The sequence below is a fragment of the Chamaea fasciata genome, unplaced genomic scaffold, assembly GCF_029207755.1.
Source record: "Chamaea fasciata isolate MVZ Bird 193981 ecotype frontalis unplaced genomic scaffold, bChaFas1.0.hap1 SCAF_9, whole genome shotgun sequence".
NCBI classification, from domain to species: Eukaryota; Metazoa; Chordata; class Aves; order Passeriformes; family Sylviidae; genus Chamaea; species Chamaea fasciata.
Window position 1 is genome coordinate 24,970,618 of NW_027094094.1, and position 22,143 is coordinate 24,992,760.

At 39.5% G+C, this 22,143-nt stretch overlaps 1 protein-coding gene across 2 annotated transcripts; it reads left to right on the forward strand.

Annotated features, from left to right (window-relative positions):
- Nucleotides 1–2,290: 2,290 nt before the first annotated feature.
- SFTPD (surfactant protein D) lies at nucleotides 2,291–21,111 on the forward strand. 2 transcript variants are annotated; one of them, XM_066191540.1, is made up of 7 exons: nucleotides 2,291–2,386; nucleotides 4,433–4,487; nucleotides 8,701–8,800; nucleotides 9,248–9,371; nucleotides 16,330–16,468; nucleotides 17,506–17,583; nucleotides 18,292–21,111. In XM_066191540.1, exons 5-7 carry the CDS (start codon nucleotides 16,345–16,347, stop codon nucleotides 18,666–18,668), a joined length of 579 nt encoding a protein of 192 aa, XP_066047637.1. In that variant the 5' UTR covers nucleotides 2,291–2,386; nucleotides 4,433–4,487; nucleotides 8,701–8,800; nucleotides 9,248–9,371; nucleotides 16,330–16,344; the 3' UTR covers nucleotides 18,669–21,111. The 2 variants fall into 2 exon arrangements, with proteins under 2 accessions (XP_066047637.1, XP_066047638.1); XM_066191541.1 differs by lacking the exons at nucleotides 2,291–2,386; nucleotides 9,248–9,371 and having other exon boundaries at nucleotides 4,306–4,487.
- Nucleotides 21,112–22,143: the final 1,032 nt, after the last annotated feature.

The following is a 22,143-nucleotide window of genomic DNA, read 5'->3' on the forward strand; positions in this document are numbered from 1 at the left end:
CTTTTTCCTGAACATAGGAGTGTATTTCCCAGGTAACCCCTCAAAATTATGCAAGTGGAAAATTTTATTAAATTACTGTGTTTGATTTGTCCCTGATCTGTGGACTTAGCAATGATTCTTTTTCATCCTTTCAATGCCTTGGCTTTCACTGCTAACAGAAAGAATTTCAGTTAGCCCAGAAAAACCTGAAAAAAAAAAAATTTATTCCTGCCCAGAAGTTCAGTGCAGTGCTCCTGCAGCCAGTGTCTTCCCAGCTAGAGATGGTCCCAAAGGTGCAAAGGGTGAATAGGTACAAAGCTATGACCATTTAGCAATACTGTAATTTTGACACTCCCTATCATCCCTTTACTCTTGTTTCATGCCTCCTTTAATCTTTTGGGTTTTTTACTTCTCTCCTTTTCTTCTGCCCCATTAGCCTTTTGTAGGCTCTGCACAATTTCAGGAAGCTGAACATGCTTTCAGCATTTATAATGCTACTCTAGATACTTGGCTTTTAATAAATAAAAAAATAATATTATACATTTTCACAGCAGCCCATAAAATAGAGATGTAATGAGATTTTAATCTGATCGTACCATTTGTACTCTGAATCACTTCCTATTATATCCTACTAAATTATTACTGCTCTTTCTTTCCAGGGACCAGCTCTCAAAACCAGAAATCATACTTGCCAGAGTTGCCTCCTAATCTGATGGTCATAACTTGATTGCTTCATACTCTCTAGCCCCAACAGCAGAATTCCCCCAAGGTATAATTTACCAGGTAACTTCTTTCATGTGCTGCTGCAAACAGCAAATGGATCCACAAATGTTTTCTGTCATGTGGCAGAACCAAGTCATGCTCTGTCACAAGTTGCCAAATCACTTTCTGCCCAAACTCTTAATAAGCACATACAAAATTGTGTATTTTCTTGCCATATCCCATCTGTGTTATCATGTGTATACCACTCGCCTTGGAGTCAGATGCTTGCTTTCCATCCACAAAGTCTCAACATTATCGCTTTGTACAAATTCTGACATAAAATTTCAGTGGCATACATTCTGTATTTTATAAATGTACACATTCTGATATTCTCTACAGGCATCCTCTGCTCCACATACTCCTCAGTGTGACCTCTGCAATTCCATGGCTGAAATAAATAAAGCCAGCAGTTGTTTATCTTTCAACAAACTACTCCAGAGAGGAATCCTTCATAATGTTGCGATTTAGGTCATTTCCTAGATCATATACTGTGATGTGTGATGGAATTACAGCTGAACAAGACTGGCTCTCTGGTTTAAGAGAATGTGTACCTCTGCAACATGATTGTTGGATTTTTCAGTGCCATAAGTAGGGGTAGTAAAGGCTTCTTCATCAAATTAATGAAGCAAATGAAGCTTTCCATGGGAACAATTCAATCTTCCTAAGATGTTTTTATTTTCCTGGGGGTGGGCAGCTGGAAGAGCAAGGGGAAAGGAGTCAGTATTTGGTGCTCTCTCAAAACACTAAGAAAACATAGTGGGAGAAAAAATTAGGAAACTTTTGAACAATTTATTTTAAGTTAAATTCTAGGAGAAGAATCGAGAGGCCTATAGAGTTTCCCTGGAAAAGTGAGACTTTCAGGAATAAAAGGAACTTTAGAACCATAAGGAGAGAGAGGAATAAAAGTAGAATATGGAAGTAAGAAATAAATTTCTCATGTTACTATAAGTCTGGTTTTCAACCTTTTAGTATATTCTCCAAAAATACTTGTGTTAGTGTCTTGCATTCCTATAGCATCATTTGAGGAAAGGTGTGACTCCCAGGAGTGTGAGGAGCAGAAAAATGAACCATCTGTTACATAGGAGATGAGTTACCAAACAGAACTGGAGGAAGAAAGTGTCTGGAATGAGTCACTAGCTTGTTGTTTTCTGTGAGTGAAATACCAAGTCCTCTATCTCATGTTATAAACGGCATTTTTTCTTCTCTCATTTTTTGCCTGTTCATGTGTTTTTTACTCCAACTTTAATTAATTTTAAAATGTTCACAAGTGTGTTTTGCTTCTGAGAAGTGAGCTTTTCCCTCTGAACAGAAGAGGACTTTGACAGCCCTGAGAATTCAAAGCCTATCTATCCAAGTGTTCACTTTGGTCAGGGATAAGGCACTCCCAGTTAGAGAAATTCCCTGAACAAATCTGCAGTGTGGCCTGTGATTTCTGCTCTGGAAACCAAATATCTCTTTCACATGGCATCAGATTACAGGAGCGCTGGGCATCTTGGAGACAGGTGTTGTGCAGTCATTCCAATATAAACTATTAAATAACAGCCTTAAGTCCCACTTACAGTAACTGATGACTTGCAGAGCCCAGTAACTGCTTTGGAAACAAAAGCACAGGTTTTGGAGGCTGAATTAAATAGACACAAAAAAGGTAAGGTAGAGGTAAGTTTACTTGTCAGCCTGGTAAAATGATGGACATGCTTGTGTTGTGCCCCTAAAAGGGGCCCGTAATACCAAGAAACAGGGTATATTTATAATTGTTCTCTCTCTGACATTCAGTTTTGAATCTCCTAGTAAAACACAGATTTCATCTTTTCAATCATTATATATTAAAATGTGTTTATCCTAGTGGTATAAAGGTAATAAGTCATGACATGCTCAGCAGGCTGGTTGTTTTTTCTGCCTGAGTTCCTAATAAATACAGCATGAGGGAAGCATTTTTTAATAATCTTGAAACTAAAGAAAAATTTGTCTCTATTTCATCTTTGAGCTGAGCTGTAAACTTGGAGAGACTACTCTCTAAATGCTGCTTCTGATACATTCTTTTATGATGTAAATAATGGACAGTGCATTCAGTCCTATGTTTCTTCAGTATTTAGTGATGCCTTTGCTCCTGGGACACTTTTATTCTAGTTCTAAAATTGACTGATAATGATCACTTAGAGCCTAGAGTGGTATTTATCCTCAGAGTACAGAAGTCCACTGCAGTTGCTACTGACATGGAAATAATTTCTTTCTGGAAGTTTCAGCTATTTTCATGCTGTTCTTCCCATGTGATTGGAAAATGAATTGTGCTGTAACTACAGAGGAATAAAACAGTAAACTAGTCAGCCAAGTTGCTTTGTGTGAAGTGGAAAATCACGAGAAGAGAACAAGATGATGTTTTCTGGCAATCTACAGGCATCAGCTGAGGTACAGGAGATATAAATCAAAATTTAGATGCAGTGGAAAGCAGAAAAATTTTTTATTTTAAATTAAATACAAAAGCCTGCTACTGAAATGTTCTCCAAGTGGAATTTAGCTCATGCAGAAAAAAAGCAAAAGGTCCTGTTTATGTGATAGGTTCTTAATGTGAGAGAAGTGATCCTGTAGGCTTTTATGATTTTCTTGATGGGAGCTTCTTTCACCTCAGGTGAACTACAAAAACACAATTACAGACTGTATTAACTAGCACTGGGTGAATATCAGGACAACAAAGCCCAGTACTCCTAGTCTGACAATTAAGAAAAATGTTTCCATTGAAGGCCCTTAGTGTTTAACCATGGAGAAACAGATTTTCAATTTGTCTTCCACTTAGTTTCAGACTAAGCTAAGTGCCTCTATGGAGAGAAGGATTGTGGCTATTTCCAAGTTATGGACCCATGGAAACACAGGAATGTGTCTGTACAGAGAAGCATTTGATGCCCAGCTCATCTGTTTTATAGCTGTTATTTTCATTGCCTAATTCCCTGTCTACCTTCATAAGTAATGACATTTATTTTCTCTGCACTAGGTTATACAGGTACAGCAAAAAAGCAATTACTGACATTGGTAAAGGATATGAATTTTCCACTGGTAAAGGATATGATTTATCTGCTGATCTGCTTCATGCCCTCCTTGTCATTATGGGCAAACTATCTTTGCAGTTCTCAAGTGAACTGAATTCCTTTTCTGCATTAATTGGTGTCCTGCAGCTATGAAAAACAGAATATTTAAAATTTTGCCTGGAAGTTTTTAATCAATATTTATTACCTAAAAACACAGGAAATGGTGCAATATTTAAAAGATGTATTTGGGTTTAGGGATCAGAGATAATTCCATCTCCAATGCATTCATTTGGAATGATTATGTAAGTCTATTTTGAGACTGTCACCAAAAACCACTGTGAAATGTTTTGAGACAGTTTCATCTGGAGCTGGACTAAGAGCAGTGTTTTTGCCCCCAGTGCATCAGCCAGTAGGTTGCAATGACTAAACTACTGGTTTGGAAGAAAAACCTGGAGCAGCATTTTGAAGATATGAATGGTTGTTTTCTTTCAACTGGTTTTGGGGTCTTTTTCGGAATACTATTCCTGATTGCGATATCATCCACTTTCTCAAGAGTTCAGCTCTGAAGTGTAATTTAGACTGATTTTTACGTTATTTTTCCCAGCAGATCTCCAATAGAGTTGAGAAACTTATGAAGCTTCTTGTAACCTTAAGTTAATGTTTATTTTCAGAGAGCACTGTGCTTCATTCAGATGGGATCAACACAAACCACAAAATGATTTGCAGGTAAGTGCAAAAGTATTTTTATGCTAAACCCACTGGAAGTTCACAAAAGCAGAATGGGAAAACATCCCTATTGTATGTGCAGTTTCCCACAGCCTGAAGTTATCAGATAATTAACTTTTAAACCAGACTGTGTACAGGAAAGGCAAGGATTGGGTCTATAGAAAATCTGAGCTGCACTTCTTGAAATAAACTCCCAGTCCTTAAGCTTTTAGGTTTCATTCTGGTGTCACCTCTCATTTCCAGCATTTCCTGTCCCGTAGGTTTACCCTGGTGTAAACCATCTCAAGGGAAATGCTCCCCCAGCTGTAACACCTCCTGTGCAGAAGGGAAGCTGCCAGCTTCCCTTTCTTTTGAGAAAACCAAGCCGCTCTTTATTACACTGGTGAGAATCCATCTCTGCTGGAGTTGCCCTGGAAAAGCAGCTGTGCAAGTGCAAGTGTAGCTCTGTTAGTCTGGGCTTTCCTGGTAAACTCTCCTGTCCCGAACCAGTGCTCAGAGGAGCAGGATAGTGATGCTGGGATCTGACAGCTTGGAAGGCCATCGTGTAGAGCAGGCTGATCTCAGGCTGGACAAAAGTCCACAGGGTGAGGAACCACACCTAGAAATAGAAAATTAACTCCTACAAAGTCATATTATTTGAAACTTTTAAATTCAGCAAGGTGTTATCAGATGTGCCCTAAGTTTTGACCTTTTTCATCATTTATATTAGGGACATCTTTTCTTCCTTGAGGACCACCTTTCTTCAGTAGGTGCTAAAATGGAAGCGTTTGAAATTGTGGTCTTTTGTCTTCCAGGAGAGGCTTAAATCAGCATCCCTGATGACCACTTAATTTTGCATTAATTATAAACTAATCTGTATTTCCTGTTATATCCCTGATTAGAACCAACTCCTATGTGCTAATATGACCTCCACAGAACTTCCAAATAATTCAGAATGAAAGCAGCATTTGTTAATCAGCTGCAGGGTTTATCTTTCTAAAACACAATTTCAGGTTAAGTACAGGCTCAGGAAGAGCTATCCTGTCACATGTGAAAAAACACAATCACTGAAAAGCTCTTTTTATTCTCTTTAGTTTTCAAGTGGCAATTTTCAGTGGAAACTCCAAGGTGCAAACAGGAAGCCATTCAATCAGGAGCAACTCATACATACAGCTTTATTTTTTACTTGTAACACATACATATGGGGGAGCAGGGAAAAGCTCTTAATGTATAGTTGGAGCAGAGGAGAAGTGTGTTCTTTGCTGTAGCTGGTTTCCTGTTGTGACAGCATCAAACTCTTCCGTTTAAACGTGCAGGGGAGAAGTTTTCTGCAGGGGTCTGTGACTTTAGCACTACCAAAAGGCTCTACTCTGTTGCTTAGGACCTGGAGACCTAAGGAGTGAAAAATGATTCCTGGGTTGCAGTTTGGCCAAAAATGCTCTGAAGAATAAATAATGCAAGACTGCCTGGAAACCAAGGCACAGTCTTGTGTCTCTTTTTAAAGCTCTGCTAAACTCTCAACATCAGCAGCATGACTGGATACTCTGTGCTCTCTCTAGCACAAATGACTTTTTCCTGAGGCACCTGTGACCCCAGAGAAGATTCAGACATCAGTAACTTGAGCTGTTCAAATCAGTGCTTCAGGGTAGACAGTTGTAAGAGCTTTTCACTGGCTTTCCGTGAGCTCTGGTTTGTTTACGACTTCAGCTAGTGGCACAGTCTGTCCCTCAGAGCTGAGCTTGTGCGTTAATCCTGCAAGAAACTTCTGGCACATTTGCAGTGGGAGGAAGACTACAGGGTCCAACTGGTGGGCATCCTCTTCCAGGGTGTTTAAATTCAGATAAAATTTCAAGCAGCCGGACTAAATACACAGAATGTGAAGGCAGCAGTCGACCCACTTTCAGGTGTCTGATTTCAGAGTCTGAGATTGCTGTGTTGGGCTTCATGCAAACAGACCTGCACTAGCTCAGCAATGCAGTGCTGGAATTTCAGTGTTTCATTGTACCTTTCCTCATCGCTTGGGAGAACCCTGAACAGAATCTTTTCCCCTTCTTCCCACCTGCATGGCTGTGCTACAACACTTGGCCACCTTTGCCTTGTGCTTCAGCTGTGTGGAAAAAAAGTTCCATGCAAATTTCCATCCTGCCCCAAGAATTATACCCAAGCCCATTTATACTTCAAAGTTTTATTTTGATGTAAGAGAAGATAAGCCATACAAGCTTCTTTAGCTGAGACGGACACAGCGTTTCGCCAAATTTAGTGGGAAATCCTGAAACCTCTTCAGCAAAATAATAATGTCTACATTAGTTACCCTCTTGATTATCTCCTGTCTTGCACTTTATGTATCCCATGACCCTGCTGTAAAGGTGTCCCATTCAGAAGTGGTTTGATCAGTACTACATTGCCTACAGATCAAAAACTTTTAAGTTCTCTATCTCCTTACACCCTCTCCACCCTGCCTACAAAACCATACATATTCAACAGAGCATGGTAAAGACAGGAGAAAGTGATGCACTTTCTAAATCCTTTTACCTCTTTACCTTTTTATTCTAGAGCTGCAGCTAAAATGGAAAAAGGGGGGTATTTATGGTACTTCCTAAGCCTGCTAAGTAGATCCTTTATTTATGTATCAAAACTAGTGGAGCATATATTATCTTGAAGCCTCTGATTGTCCTCTATGGGCTGTTATTTTCTACTACATGGTATTTAGCTTCAAGCTGCAATTGCCACCCTCTGAAGAATCTCATCTTTCATTTTCATGAGTGAAGTACATTTCTAGCTTTCATGACTAATGGTGAAAAAAAGTTAAAAGCCTCTCAATGGAAAAGTTCTACAAGCAAAGTGAAAGTGTTTGTTTCTTTGTAACATCATGTTTTAACTTCTCTTAAAGAAAAACCTGTATTTTTTAGTAAGTGGGGATTAAGTGTTGGACTGGATGACAAGAAAAGTTTTCAACCCCTCACACAATAGCAGTTATAAAAGCTATTTAAGAAATATTTCAAGTGTGTCTGCAGTGTTTAAGCATATTATATATCACTTCACTGAAAATTGTGTATTACTCTTTGTCTCGAGTTACTGGGAGCTCTCCAGTGGTTTTGAATGCTGCAGTCCTAAAGTTTATTTTTGTCAAATACTCTCGAAATAATTCTGAATTTGGTCTTTTTTCTGGCAAACTGTGTGAGTTGTTGAAAATATAATAGTTTACCTCATTTATCTCTGTAACAGTCACAAAGTATGTTCTTCAGCAAAGGTAAAAAACCATAGAGGATGGCAGTTATTAAATAGTTTGGCCCCATTTGTGTGAGAAAATAGCTGCTAGAGAAATGCAATGTAGCACCAGCATGGTGACACTGGTGCCAAAACATTTAGGGGCACAATTTTTCCCAGGTTTTGAAAACTAAATTTTATAAGTTAGTAGTTAAAATCACTTCAGCTTTAGATGATTGTCCATGGGAGCAATGACAATGGCCTGACCTTGTGAAAGGGACACTCTTGTACCCAGCAGGCTGGGCTGTGCACAGGGCTGAACACAGGCACAGGTGGGGAAAACCTGTCTTCTAGCTTGGGTCCCTGAGATGATCTGGTAAGGCAGACAAACAATGAGACTGCTTGAAAAAGAAGCATGTTTTTGAAGAGTTCTTGTGTAGATTCCCACTCCTGGGAAACAAGCATGTTCCTGTCTGCTAGAATGAGTTCTCAAATCCAAGTAGAGTGCCAAAACTAATTCATAAATAAATATAATGAATACTTTCATTATGTGATAAAAGGTATCTTTTTTACTAGAATAGGTAGATGAAATGATTATTAATAATTGTGTAGAGTTTCTCTTGTCTTACTAAGAAAAAATAGTGTTTCATCTTCAAAATTACATACAAAGCTACCATAAAAGCTGTAAGGGGTGACCCCCATGGAATAACAAAATGATATTTTATTAGTTAAGTAGTTGACATTCATGGTTATTACATTTCTAAGAGTTATTAAACATTCTCTTTGATTTGTCATTCAAGTTAAGTCTGCTGTGTTTTAATAACCTACTAAACAATTTCAATTTGAATCATTTTGGCCTCAAGCAATATTCAAGATCTTCCTATCTCTTGAGAGAGAATCTGAGGGCGTAGAACTCTGTTCATTCCTGTTTGTTTTATTTCTATTTCTTAGAGTCTTCATCTGTTCCTTGTTTTTATCTATTAGATGAACTTCAAGGAGATTTAAATAGAGCTTTTCTTGTTTGCAGAAACCCTTGCAGGAACCTTTCAAGAACATTTCTGCACCAAAGCCTCAGCAATAACCTCACCTTATGCAGTCTCAAGTCAGTGGAGATGTATCAATAAAAAGTAAGGAGATGAATCTGCTTCCTTGGGCACTTTCCTTTGCATGTCATCACTCCAGCTCAGTGCAGCACTGCTGGCTCCTGCTGTCTGAGCCCCCAGCCCTGAGGACTGAGAGCTGCTCCCCCTGGGGGAAAGCACAGAACCACCACGTGGAATTACAGGAGCTGGGTGGATGCAGGGCTGAGCCTCACCAACCCATCAGGTGCTCAGGATATCTGCTTTTCAGGGGAACTGAAATGATGAAGTTCTTTACTAGCTGTCTGCTATCAAACGCTCCTCTGCTTTTGCACAAATTAGAATGTAAGCATGTGCAAAAGAAGCAGATTTGGTATGTTAAGCTCTATGTGCTTCCAACAACACAATCAGCTAAAACAGAGAATTTTGTCTTCACTCTCCTGAAAAAATCTGTGAAAAATGGAATTCTGTAATACCTGTTATCTTAATTTTCAGCTCATAACAGCAATAAAACCACAATAGGTGGTGTTTGCTGGGAATTCATTAATGGTTGTTTCCCTTCGGTAAAATACAAAGCAGCTTCATTTCACTGTGATCATCAGACCTTAACAGCAGCTTGGTGAGTTTATTATTTTCCTTTGCTACTCTCTATTTTCTGCCATGTGTTTTCAACAACAAGTTTCTCCCAAGGACTTTGAATTTCAATTGCAAATGAAACGTTGACAATGCTTTTGGACACATATGTTCTAACACTTATCAGTGAGACATTACACGGCCATTTCCCAGCAATAACAACATAATAAGAGCTTGGCAGGATTTTTTTTTTTTTCTATCATCAGGCTAGATTATTTTAAATTGATAACAAGAGCCAGGTGGCTATTTATAAGGGCAAGATATGAATTGCAAGCACACGTTTCCAAGGCAATGTTGGCCAGTGGCTGTTCAAGCATCAATTGCTTCCTATTACCACATCGGATGGGAGGTAAATGGCCCAGTTCATCTCTATGGGAACACAAAGTGGCAGGACACCGCCAGCATTTCTCTTTGCACTGTCTCCAGTAAAAGAAGGTAATATTTACTCCACAGTGACACACCTAACCGACCTTGCAGTGAGTAATTTCGTTGTGTTGTTGAACAAAGAATAGGCATCATGTCCCATACTGTTGTATAGTGTTCCTGTAAGAGGGCTACCTTGTGCAGAAGATGCAAGGAGGAATTAGAGCTGGTAATGTGTCCTACAGGATACAAAGGTGAATTGATGATCTGAGGAAAAAAAAAACAGTGATCATTCTTCAGTGATCCTAGGAATACCATCACTCTAAACTTCAGTTATTCTAACTCTGAAAAAAGAAACAGACTTGAAAACATTACTAGGTTGTGAACCTAGAGTGAAATATTACTGGTTTCTGTTTGTTTATGAAAGGACAAGACAGAAACTGATTATAGTATGGTCAAAATTTTTACTAAACCTGGATAAGGAAGATGGTAAGGGAGAAGGAGAAAGCACTTATCCTGCCCAAAGGAAGGAAGAAGGCTGTGTTTAAAAATCTTTTATTGTCAAAGCAAGAGCTGCTTGATGCCTTTGGTTTAATGTGCTCTGGTTGATTTTCTCCTTTTTAAATTCAAGGCATAGAAACAATAGTTTAGTCAAAATTATTTGACTCTAGCAATTTGCCTACCATTTTCATAAAACCCAAGAGATCACTTTGATATCTGTAGTTTAAATCAATTATTTCAAGTATATGAGAGAGAAAGAATCTAATATAATCTGAAAGCAAAGGCCAAGTAGTTCTTTTAACATACGTTTAACTTGCAAGTTCTTTGGCAGGAGAGAACCATGACTGTAAAAAAAACCCTGAAAATCTGGTCACCTCTTTTCTTGATAGCAAAATTTGAATTGCTTTTCCTAGAATAAAAAATTGATAGATTGAAATGGATTTGAGGTCTGCTTGAAGCTTTTTTTAAAAAATTTTTTCTTTATGTCTTAAACTTATGCTTTCTGTACTTGGCAGATGCAAGGGCTGTCAGTTCAGTCTGGTGAAGCCAGCTCTTTAAAATCCAATGCTCCAAGCTCTGTTCCCATCTCTGCTGTCCTCTTTTTGGAAACTCATGATCTGTATTCAGTATTCCTTCTTTTTCTCCATCCACCTGTGTAAATTTAAACCAAGAAATCTCCCTGGGATCCACTCCCCAAAATAAGAGCGTATTATTGAGCTGACAGCATTTCTCTGATGCCATGTTTTTTCATAAATATAAACACATCTCATCAGCAATTACATTCTTCCAGTAAGATGTTTATCCTCAAGGTCTAGGGCACATACAGCAGAATTTTCTTTCAGTATTAGCAGTGTGGTAAAGTGCCACGCTGTCTACATTTTTTTCCTCCAATTCCTGCATCAGTGCACTGTAAATTAGCATAAAAAGTATTTTATCAGTGTTTCTTATTTTCCAAAGGTGGGGGACTGTTGAACTTCCCATATTTTTGTTTGGTTTTGTGTCAATAAAATTGAATTGCAGGTGGGGAGGAGGTAACGCTTCACCTACTGGATTGTATTGTGACCTAAGAGGTGACATAGTGTTTAGTGCCCTGTATTTCTGATGAAGTCTTATGCTGATGTCATTGAGCACTCTTAAAACTAACTATAGATGCTTAACTCTGTATGATTTAAAGCTCAGCAAATAAATTACAGTGGAAATACTAGACAAATATAAAAAATGATTGTTGTTTTGAAAGAGGTAAACATGGAGAATTGACCACACCTGCTTACCACACAGATGCTGTGTCAAGGACTTGCTCAGAGAGTCGATATCAGGAACTTGCAGCACAGTGAAACCCTTTAAATTATTGTCTCACAAATTGCTAAAATAAACTAGCAAGGCTTTACATCGCTATTTTATGTGAAAGAGCATGGCATAGCTTTACACAGATCAGGATAATATAAGTTATCATAATTGGTTAGTAATCTGCTTGCTTCAAAACAGCAAAACAAGGAGTTTACTTTGTATTCTGAAAATGAGAGGCTTGAAAGCTGTATAAAATTAGTTCTGGTTCTGAAACCCCCTTGGCAGTTAGTTTTTTGAGGGTAGCATGCAGAGCTGTCATAGAAAGAAGCAGTCTTTTTGGGTACGTGACATCTTGAAAATCAGATTCCTTTTTCCCCCCCAAGTTCTCCTTTGCTGTTAGTTGAGCAGGGTTTGGGTTTAATTCACTGGCAGCACAGCATATTTAATATTCTTCCGCTCTTTCTAATGATAGAAAGAAGTATGCAGCACCTGGGGTCCACTGAAACCATTAAAGTTTGCTGGCTGAGTTTTGTGGGTGTTTCCCAGCTGAAGGCCTTCAGCCATTACCACAGAGATTTACCTGCAAAGTTCAGAATTCCCATCCTTGTAGCTATTCTACAGGGGTGCTAGGTTGCAGAAAAAGTGTTTACTTTCTTTCTTCCTTGTTTGCGTATGTTTGTTTTCCCTCATTCTCATCTAATGACTAAGTAATCTCTCACACTGGATTATGTTTTAGATTTCTTATCAGATTCCATTGTGTAAGTATAATCTGACTCATGGCAGAACAACTGTTATCAAATATATCTTTCTTCAAAAGTTTTGGTAGAAGATAATAATTGATAAGGTTTTCCTAGATCATAAGCCATGTTTTGCTCATGCCACACTTTCACAAATACACAGAGATAATAGCTAGTGGAGCTTCACTGATCTCCCTGCTTAATGTTTTCAATTCTTTAACTTTTTTATATAATAAACTGTGTTAGGTGGAAGAAACAGTACAAATCTGCAGAGACTTATCATGTCCATGTATCAGAGCTGCATGTATATGCAATAATGCAGCAGAAAAACTAGCCCTTACAACTGTTGCAGAGCTGCCTAGAAATTGGGTCTGTATGAAATTTTGTTCTGGTAACATTCCCAAGAACTTGGGCTCCTAGTAATTTAAAATACTGCTTCTCAAAATCTGGACCCATTAAGTTCCATCTTATTCTGGAATTGAAGAACTTTCCTATGCACTCCAGAGGTCTGCTGCCATCCAAAAGCAGAATTACCTGTTCTGTTACCACAGTCTTTGACTGTGCTCAGTTGTCTGGTATCTGTGCTATTTCCAAACGGCAACAGGAACAGGAAAAAAGTACTTTATCTGTTGGGTACTGTCTAATCCACATCTTATGCACTCAACACCAGTTTTCTACATCTACCTCATCTGGACTACAGAAATAGTTTCCATTGGTGGGGTGAGACGTTTTGTAAAAGGACTAATCTGCATTCAGAGCTCTGCTGCCCATCTGGTAGAGAAAGGACTTTGAAGATAAATTGTCAATAACATTCATTTGTGAGTGTTAACTGATCATTTGCTGAGAAGGACACCTGGTATGTCCTCAGTTGGCTCGATATGGGGGTTTTTGAGATGGAGAACAGGCCATGCTGGACACTTTTAACTGCAGGAAAAGGCTCAAAATTGTGAATGGAAGTGGATTTAAGTGCCTGCACTACGTCTAAGGGGAAACCTAAATGTATCTTCTGCTTTGGTATTTTGTCTTGGCCAGGTCAGCCAGCTGATATTAAACATTTCTAATTGCTGAACAGGGAGCCTAAAGATGTTAAGTTGCAGCTTTGAGTCCTGCTGAAATTATTCAGAAAGAATAACACTATTATTGGGGACAATGACAAAACTTAAATAGTTTTAGTAAAATGCAAATGAAAAATAGAAAACATCCTAACTTTAAGAGACCACAGCATAAACTGACAAAACACAGAAAAGCTGTGGTATTTCTATCTCTCTATAAAGGCATTGTTGTTTATAAAACAAACCCCATCTAGGATCAAACATTCTAGAGTAGAAGGCATCAAAACCAGAAGGATGTTACAAAATCCCGGTATTTATTTCTGGGAAACAAGAGAAGCAAAATCTCTGGTTTCTTTCTTTTTCTTGAAAATGATGTCCATTGGAGAATTTTGTGCATGTATACAGATTTTTTTCCAAGGTCCATCTCTGACCAAGAGAGGATCAGCTGTCTTGTACATGCAAGAGAGACCAGAAGCTCGTGGAAACACAGAACATTCTAGCACACAGTCAGAAAATTGTATTAAGGTGAGATAAGTACATCAGATACAGAGAGGGGAGGGAAAGTTTAGAATTCTGATTACTGGGTCAGACTATCTGGAAGGTACCAGGCTTCCCTAAGATTAACCACAAGAGTATCTTTCCTTTTACAAGAGTCACTTGGTGGTCTTTTGCTTTTATAAAACAACAAACAACTTTTAAATATGACCTAGAATTGCTGAAAGTTACTTTGTGTTTTTATATATTTTGTGTCTAAAAATCTGGGGTTACTGTTAGTTCTGGATTGTATTTTCTACAACTTTGGCTTTATTTTGTTGAAAAAAAAAAAAAGGAATTTCTCAACCCTTAAAACTGAACTCAATATTTGCATACCAAGTATGTGAGCGTAACTGAAAAAGCTCATTCGTGGCCCCAGTATCCAGTCTCCACTTCAGCCAAATCATTTAACAAACACAACACTATATAAAGGGGATTTGTGTGAACTGCTTTTTCATTTCACTTTGAAGCAGAAGGGTAAGTTGAATTTCCTTTTAATAAATCACAAGGAATTTCAGCTAGAAGGCAAACCCATTCCTTTTGATTTCTGTGCTCATATTTAAGTTGTAAAATTAAATTTCCCTTTATTAGTAATTTTTTTACTTTGCTTATACTAGCAATTTCAATAGATAAGGAGATGCCTGAAGGACACTAGATAGTCATGACTGATGAAGGTCATTAAAACTGGATTAAAACTGAAGAGCTGTTTTTCCCATTTTGCTGTATAACTGATCAGGAGTCTGACTCTGTATCATAATCCAATTATGAGCTGGATGCAGTAGTCCATTCAAATGTAATTCCCTGAATGATCACCAGGCAAAGGGTACATGTTGTAATTGCATTTCCTTATCTCAAGGATGTAAGTATTCCTAGCCACCTAAGGTAGGTTTCTGTCAGGATCTTCAATATTCTGCTCTCTTTGAGTCACCAGTGTCTCCAGAGGTGTCTGCTGGCCTTCAATAAAAGGTAAACAACTGGAGATGCCTCAGATTCAACAAACAAAACCCAACAGCACCTTTAACACTGCACATGTGCTCTCAGGTGGATTTGATTTTACATTCTTTAAAGTGCAAATTCTTGACCATACTGCTATGAGTTAAACAGATCCTATATGCTAGAAAGTTATGACATAATTGAATATTCATATATTCAGGGGTATGTTGCATTAAATTGACTTTGATGAGACATTCCCCTAGAAGAACAAGTTGCTGTTGATGCAGATTAAAAATAATCTCAAAAGTCTTCCATAACAGAGTCAATATGGGAGATTTAAACAATGCTTTTTCTTTTAAAAGCTCACCTCATTTAATGAATGACACTAGACTTATATTTTGATTCTGCTTGGCATATATATTTTGAAATGTAATAACAAATACCTCATTATAGCTGATGAACCTAGGTGTTGATAATATTCAAGCCAACCAAGTTTTTTATTTTAAATTTTAAGTGGAGCTAGATTTAGAACCTAGTATGTGTAAATGCTGGGTGGTTTTTTTAAAAGAGAGCAGGTACAGGATCCTCTTTGATTTGTGCCGACAGAAAAGTGAAGTAATGGACATTAAGTTATGCGTTTTGTATGAGTCAACCCACAAGCATCACCCCATCACCATTGGAAATGGATACCCATTCTGGCATCTGGAACCTTTCTTTCTATCTCCTGTTAGTTTAACTGAATGATGTCAATAACTGGATACTTCTATGCCATAATATCTTATAGTCCCTCAGGTTTCACAGCTGCACAGTACAGACATTCACTCTGCTGTAAACCCACAATACACAGTTTTAAAATGCTTTTTAGTCACAAGAGCTCAGCACTAAGACTATAACCCTAGTTATTGTTTCATCTGTAGGGATAAAATAAGATGAAGAAGCTTATTGTCAACCAGCAAAAATGCATTTTCTACAAGATTAACTGACATTTTCAAGCTTGAGAATTAGGTTCAAAACAGGATAGGAATGTCAATTGAGGTTCATACCATTGAGTTTTGCCCATGTGTAAAACAGTATCAGTTTATGGCAAAAAAATGTGCTTCGATGGTGCTGTGCTTTAACAAGCTCCCAAACAGTACAACTACCACTGTAACAGATTTGCCTTTCAGGTTAGTATCCTATGCATCATTGAGTGATCACAGTCCTTGCAGGAAACTAATGACTTCAGTGTGATCAGTTACCTCTGAGCCTATCATTTCTCAAGGATTAATCCAACAAATAGTCAGTGACAGTGAAAGGGATAATTTATCTTCACTACTCCATGTTTATCAGTCTGCAAAGAGTTCGGTGCATAAACTACACGATGGTTGCAAAATAAATGTGGGAAATCTCTTACACCTGAACTATAAACCTTATTTAAACAAGGAAATAATGTAAATTTCAGGAAGGGATGATGGGGGAAGGAGTGTGCAGCTGTGTAAACCAATGTCTACAATTTCTTACAGAATCATTGCCTGACAAATGTGTGTTTTTTTTACAGCTGGCCTGAGAAATCATGTTGTCTTACTCATCCTACATCCTGATAGCGCTGGTTGCTTTGTCAGTGACTTGCCATGCATTGAGTAAATGTCCAGAAATTTCTGGGCTACCTGGTATCTCTGGAAGAGATGGTCTGCAAGGTAAGCAAACTTGTCACTTTTGCAAGAGCCCCGTGTCACAAAGGCTGCATGACTAGAAACAGATAACACATGCTCTCAAGGAAGCAGATGTGAGTTCAGCACAGGAAGGAACAGAGAATCGAGGCAATGGGCACTTCAATTTTTTCTAAAAGACAGGTCTCATCTCTCTTCTGAGGGAAGAGGGGAATTAAACAGGTAATCAACACTCTAGCATATAAATATTATCTATATATATGTAGAAATGCTTTCTCCAGGTCTGCTGACAAGGCTAAAGCACTATCAGAATTATTCGAAAACTCCCTGTATTAGGTCAAATGTGGGGTTTTTTAATGGATTGTGAAGTGCAGTAAAGAGTTGCAATGTTGCAGCTCAGGCATGCAGCAACCTTTTGTGCTTCTACATTGCTGTTTGTTTCAGTTGTGAATAGTGGGTTATGATCACGGGAGTACATTAGTGACTTCATTCTACATGTAGGACCCCTGTTACCTGTGGGAAGTGGTATGAAAAAAAGAATCTACAGTGGGTTCCCATGTTTAGCAAGCAGTGCTGGATGTATTTCACACTATCCAGAAACCTTCCACCACCATTTGTGGCTCCCATTAAAGCAAGATAAACACAAAGCACAAACCCACCACTTCAAAAAGAAAATCATATGGTGCCATAGAAACTGTTCCCTCCTCAAAGTATCCCTCCTGCCTGTTCACTACCAATTAGTAGAATTAAACTAATTTACTTTGGCAAAGCCAGTTTCACAGATACAACTAATAAAAGGCTTCAACCTATAAAGCTTCAGTTTCTTTTCTGCAGAGGGGAATTACCAGCACTTCAGAAGATTAGGTATTTTTGTTAGTTTGTTTTAGTATAGATTAACAACAACGTGAAAAAATACTGGGAAAATATTTATTTTACACTTGCTGATGTTAAAAAATACTTTTGCAAGTTAGTTATGGAAAATAATTGGTTTTATCCCAGGAATTTTTCCTAGCAGCACAGCCCAGTTTTGCTTGATTGTATAACTTTTGTTTTTATCTGCACAGGTCTGCCTGATTCTCTGGCCACCAAACACCAGAATGCTTTAGCAAATTTGAAACACCGACTTTTGCGACTTGAAGCTGGTAATTCTTCCCCTTGTTACTTTTTCAGCTCATACTCAATTTTAAGTGCAGTAGGCAAAGTTAGTTACAGAATCATGACCTGCTGGAAAGAAACTGCTTTTGGAAAGGGCACTACATCCCAAAACTCCATTTTCTCATTCAGAGAAGGGGTAGTCAGGATTCTTGTTTCCCTGGAGAGAAGCAGATTCCTCTTGGCAATCATAATGCACATTTATTCAAACTGGGTTTATTTTAAAACCTATTCCAACTTCCTGATGATGCACTTTTCAGATTGACTCATGGAAACTCAAGTCTTGTACCATTTTTATCTATCAGCAACCAGGTTGTTAAAGGTGGTAAATCGTTTCATACTGAAAAGGGATTCACAAAACAATTATCATTTCTCTTTCCCTTGCTCAAATTTTTAGCACACTGATCTTCTTTAGAAAGCACACAAAATATAACAGGGCTGATATTTAGCAGATGTTGGTGGGACACCCTTGTCTTGGAGACAAGAACAGGTAGCCACAAGCAGCAAAATATCTTTAGTGAACAGTTAGTGAATGGGTAAAATTAAAGATCTTCGTTCCTCTTCATCCTTTGCTCAATTTTCCCCCCTGTCCCTCTTAGCACTTTTAGTTTTCTCTTCATCTCTCGATTTCTCTTTCTTTGCTTTTACATCAGTATGCCAGAGAAAATTTACAAAGCTAGACTCTTTTCATCTTTCAGTGCTTGCTTTGAATGGGAAAATAAGAAAAGCAGGAGAGAAAATGTTTGCCAGCAACGGGAAGAAAACTGACTATGTCTCTGCACTGCAATCCTGTGAAAAGGCTGGAGGAACTCTTGCAGCTCCCAAGAATGAGGAGGAGAATAAAGCTATTCTGGACATTGTGAAACAATATAACCAATACGCTTACTTGGGCATTAGAATGGGGGCGATTTCAGGCCAGTTTAAGTATTTAAATGGCATGGCTTTGAATTATATCAACTGGCACAAGCATGAGCCTAATGGCAAAGGGAAAGAGAAATGTGTGGAGATGTACACTGATGGCACCTGGAATGACAAAAAATGCAACATGAATCGTCTCACAATCTGCAAATTTTAGAGAGTTTTAAAGAATTTCAGCCACCTCAGAATACGGAGATAATGAAGTATCTGTGTTTCAGGTTGATTCAATTTCTGCAATTCCTCTGTATCCTAAAATATACAATGAATCATATTGTGGTATTTTTTTAGCCTTAGGAAAATGCCAAGTGTGCTAGGTGATTAACATGATTCAAATGGGCCTGAACTGATGTGTCTGTGTTTCTCCCTTTTGGGAGGTTGGGAATACCTCAGAATTCATTTCTCATGGCAGACTGTCTCTACCTTTGTGAAGATTAGGGGAAAATTCCAAGGCTTGATTTGGGATACTGGAAATGCTGAAGTTAAAATTGCCTGTGGCATCACAGTTGGAAGCATTTTGAAGTTCTTAGTAGTTTCTGCCTCAAAAGAGATGCACAGAGGTTGACTTCACTGGAGCAATTATGGTTTCAGGTTTTGGACATCACTCTCCATCACAGCGCCTGCATTGTGTCACACTGAACCACTCACTGATTCATCAGCATCCACCTTTTGTTTTATAAAAATACTAATACTACCAGTTACAATTACTTTTTCTAATTTCAGAAGATACTCTCTATAAAACACAAAGATAAATACTGCACTCAATTCAGGTGGACAGAGGGAATAAAAAGCTAAAGATTGCATTTTGTTGCTAAAACAGCACATTTCCTCAGAAAACCATGGCATAGCAGTGTTAGAAGGCCACCTGTCTTTTCCGAAAACACTGAGCAAAGCAGGTAATATTTTGGGAAAGCAGCTAAGAGTGGAAGTTCAATCAGTTCAAACACAAACATCTCTGCTGATGTTCTACCAAGCAACAACACATACAGACTTCAACTCAAGTCTGGTAGGACCAAGAAGAACCTTTGCACAAAATATCTTCACAGCTATTCCGTTTGTGCAGCTGAGCAGAGTACCACCAGCACCAAATTCTCACATTCTTACCTTGCAATGAGGAAGTCCTGGGCTCATCAGTTGTCATTTACACACTACCTGAGAGGGGAAAAAAAAAAAAAAAAAAAAAAAAAAAAAAAAAAAAAAAAAAAAAAAAAAGCTCTAGCTTTAAAATTCATGCATTAAATACAATCTCCTACCCCACACTTGGGGCAGTGATATTCCCAAGCCTCCTCTGAAGAAGAGAAATAGGATCTATTCCCATTCATTTCAAGCCCTGCCAAATTTTTGGCAAGGGATGATTGATCTCCAAGTTGCATGCAGCACTCCAACTGATTAGAGGGCAGACCAGGACCACGCTGGGTAGATTTCAAAGTGAACCTGTTGTGCAGGCAGAATAATAATAAAGAAAGGACTCATAAAATCAGGCCTGCTCTGTTGAATTAATAGCTAGCCAGTCCTCTCTTCTAATTGTAGTTAAGCAATTCGCAAGTTCCCATGTGAAAACAATCTTGGTATGAAAGGTTTGTTAACACAACCACCTAGTCCTGGGTTGAAAAAGAAGTGTATCTGTGTAAACAATGAGATCTGTTCCCTGAGAACCCATAAAGGAAAAATGTAAACCAGCTGAATCTTAGCACGTACACACAAATAACCTTCTGACCAAAGAATGAAGTAGTAAGAAAACTACCAACCAACGGGTGTTGCACGCGAGGTAACTGTATAAATATAAAATGAGTCGCGAGAATAAAGAACGGGCTTTTCCCGCATGAAAAGAACGGAGTCTCGGCTGCTTCATTACAATTGCTGAAGACCCGAGGCGGATCGCGGGCCGAGCGGCGGAAAAGGCCGCGGGGCCGAGCCGGGACTCGAGAGACGGAAAACACAACGCGGGGACGAGCAGCCGGCAGGGAACGGAATTCAAGCGGCGAATACACGAAGTAGGGGAAGGCGCCGCCTGCAGCTCCAGCGCCGGCTCCGGGGCGGCCCCGAACACACAGAGACGAGGAGCTGGAGCGGGGAACAAAACACAGAAACAAATAAACAAACACGGAAATAAATAAACACAGAACCAAACAGAGAAATAAACGCAGAAGCGGAGCGTAATATGCGCGAAATTACGCACATACACCGCGGGGTAATGTCTAGACTTAGAGTTAAAAAAGGAATAAAACACGGGAAATCCGAGATCACGAGTTTCAGCTGAGGAAAAGCGGTAAATACGTGTGTAGGCACTTATATTGCACAAACGAGATAAAACAGGATAAAAATAGAGAACTTTATTCCTTATAGGGAATAAAACGAGAGAGTAGATGCGCAAAATGCCTTTTCTATCGCTAAGGTATTTTATTAGGAATCCGTTAAAAACATTACAATCTGCTGACGGACCGCAGCAGCTGCGGCATCCGCCCCCCCGCGCGCTGCAGAGACTTCTCGGTCAGTATCTCCTGTGTCTGCAGGTGTTCCTGTTCCCTCTACCCGTGAACGACGGAAAAGCTGCCGTTTAATTCCGTTTTTTACGTGGAAAAGACTATTAAAATGTTATATCCACTCTGAAACTGTTTTCAGTCTCAGCCAGGTGAAGACGCGGCCGCGCAAACAGCCCGGAAACGGAACCTGCGTGCGTGCCTCTGTCAAATGGTTCCGGCGGGAAACAGTGTCCGCGGGCGGCAGTGCGGGGGGCCGCTCCCGCTCCCCGGGAAGCCGCGGTGGCCGCGGTGACGGGCGGGGGCCGCGGTGACGGGCGGGGGCCGCGGTGTCAGCGGCGGCCCCGCGCGGGTGAGTTTTATCCCGCAGAAACCCCCGGGCACCGCTCGGTTCGCAGCCGCACGCGGAACGCGGAGCTCTGCAGGCGGCAGGGGCCGGAGCACGTCCCCGCTCGCGGCTCCTCCCCACAGCCGCGGGCTCCAATGGCGGCCGCTCGTTCCCGCCCCGGGAATTCCAACAGCGCCGGCGGCTCCGCCGGGAGAGCGGCCGCAGCGCTCTGTGTCTCTGTAACCCGCTCTGTGTTCGTTTCCGGCGGTTCCCCTTTGGCCACACGCGGCCTTTAGAGGGTGTGTGTGCCGCTTTCTCCCCGCTCGGCCCCGCTGCCCGGCCCTGCCGAGTTCAGCATCTCAACCCTGCGGCGTTTGTTGATGCTATTTTCGCCAAAAGTTTCAAATGGGAAGGGAATAGAACCATGACAGCAACTCCAATTCCATGGTTACATTCAGAAAAAAAGGCTAAATTTATACCTTTTAATTTTCCTGGGTTTAGATCTAACCAGCTACACTAAATCTGCTAGAAAGGGTTGAAGGTTTAGTTAAAACTACCTCTTAAATATTAGTATTTAAGTAAGCTAACCTCATTAGCAATTTTTGAGTCTAACTGTGCAGTTTCTCTGTTAGAACAAAGTGTCACAAAAAGTCACCAAAGCCTCTCCCCAACACATCCCTACTAACATCATCTTTCAGTCCCTGAACTGAAAAAGCATCTTCATTTACATCTATCTCCAGCTAGTTTTGGGGTAGCCTATTCCTTCAGTTTATGAAAAATTTATTTCTACCACAATGGGGTTTGCAAAATGACCGTAGAGATCTCAT

Excerpts from the sequence above, each read along its gene's own strand:
- SFTPD (XM_066191540.1), top strand. The coding sequence starts at position 16,345 with ATGTTGTCTTACTCATCCTACATCCTGATAGCGCTGGTTGCTTTGTCA. Across the intron at positions 16,469-17,505 it reads TGGAAGAGATGGTCTGCAAG|GTCTGCCTGATTCTCTGGCC; the intron begins GTAAGCAAACTT and ends TTATCTGCACAG. Across the intron at positions 17,584-18,291 it reads ACTTTTGCGACTTGAAGCTG|TGCTTGCTTTGAATGGGAAA; the intron begins GTAATTCTTCCC and ends TTCATCTTTCAG.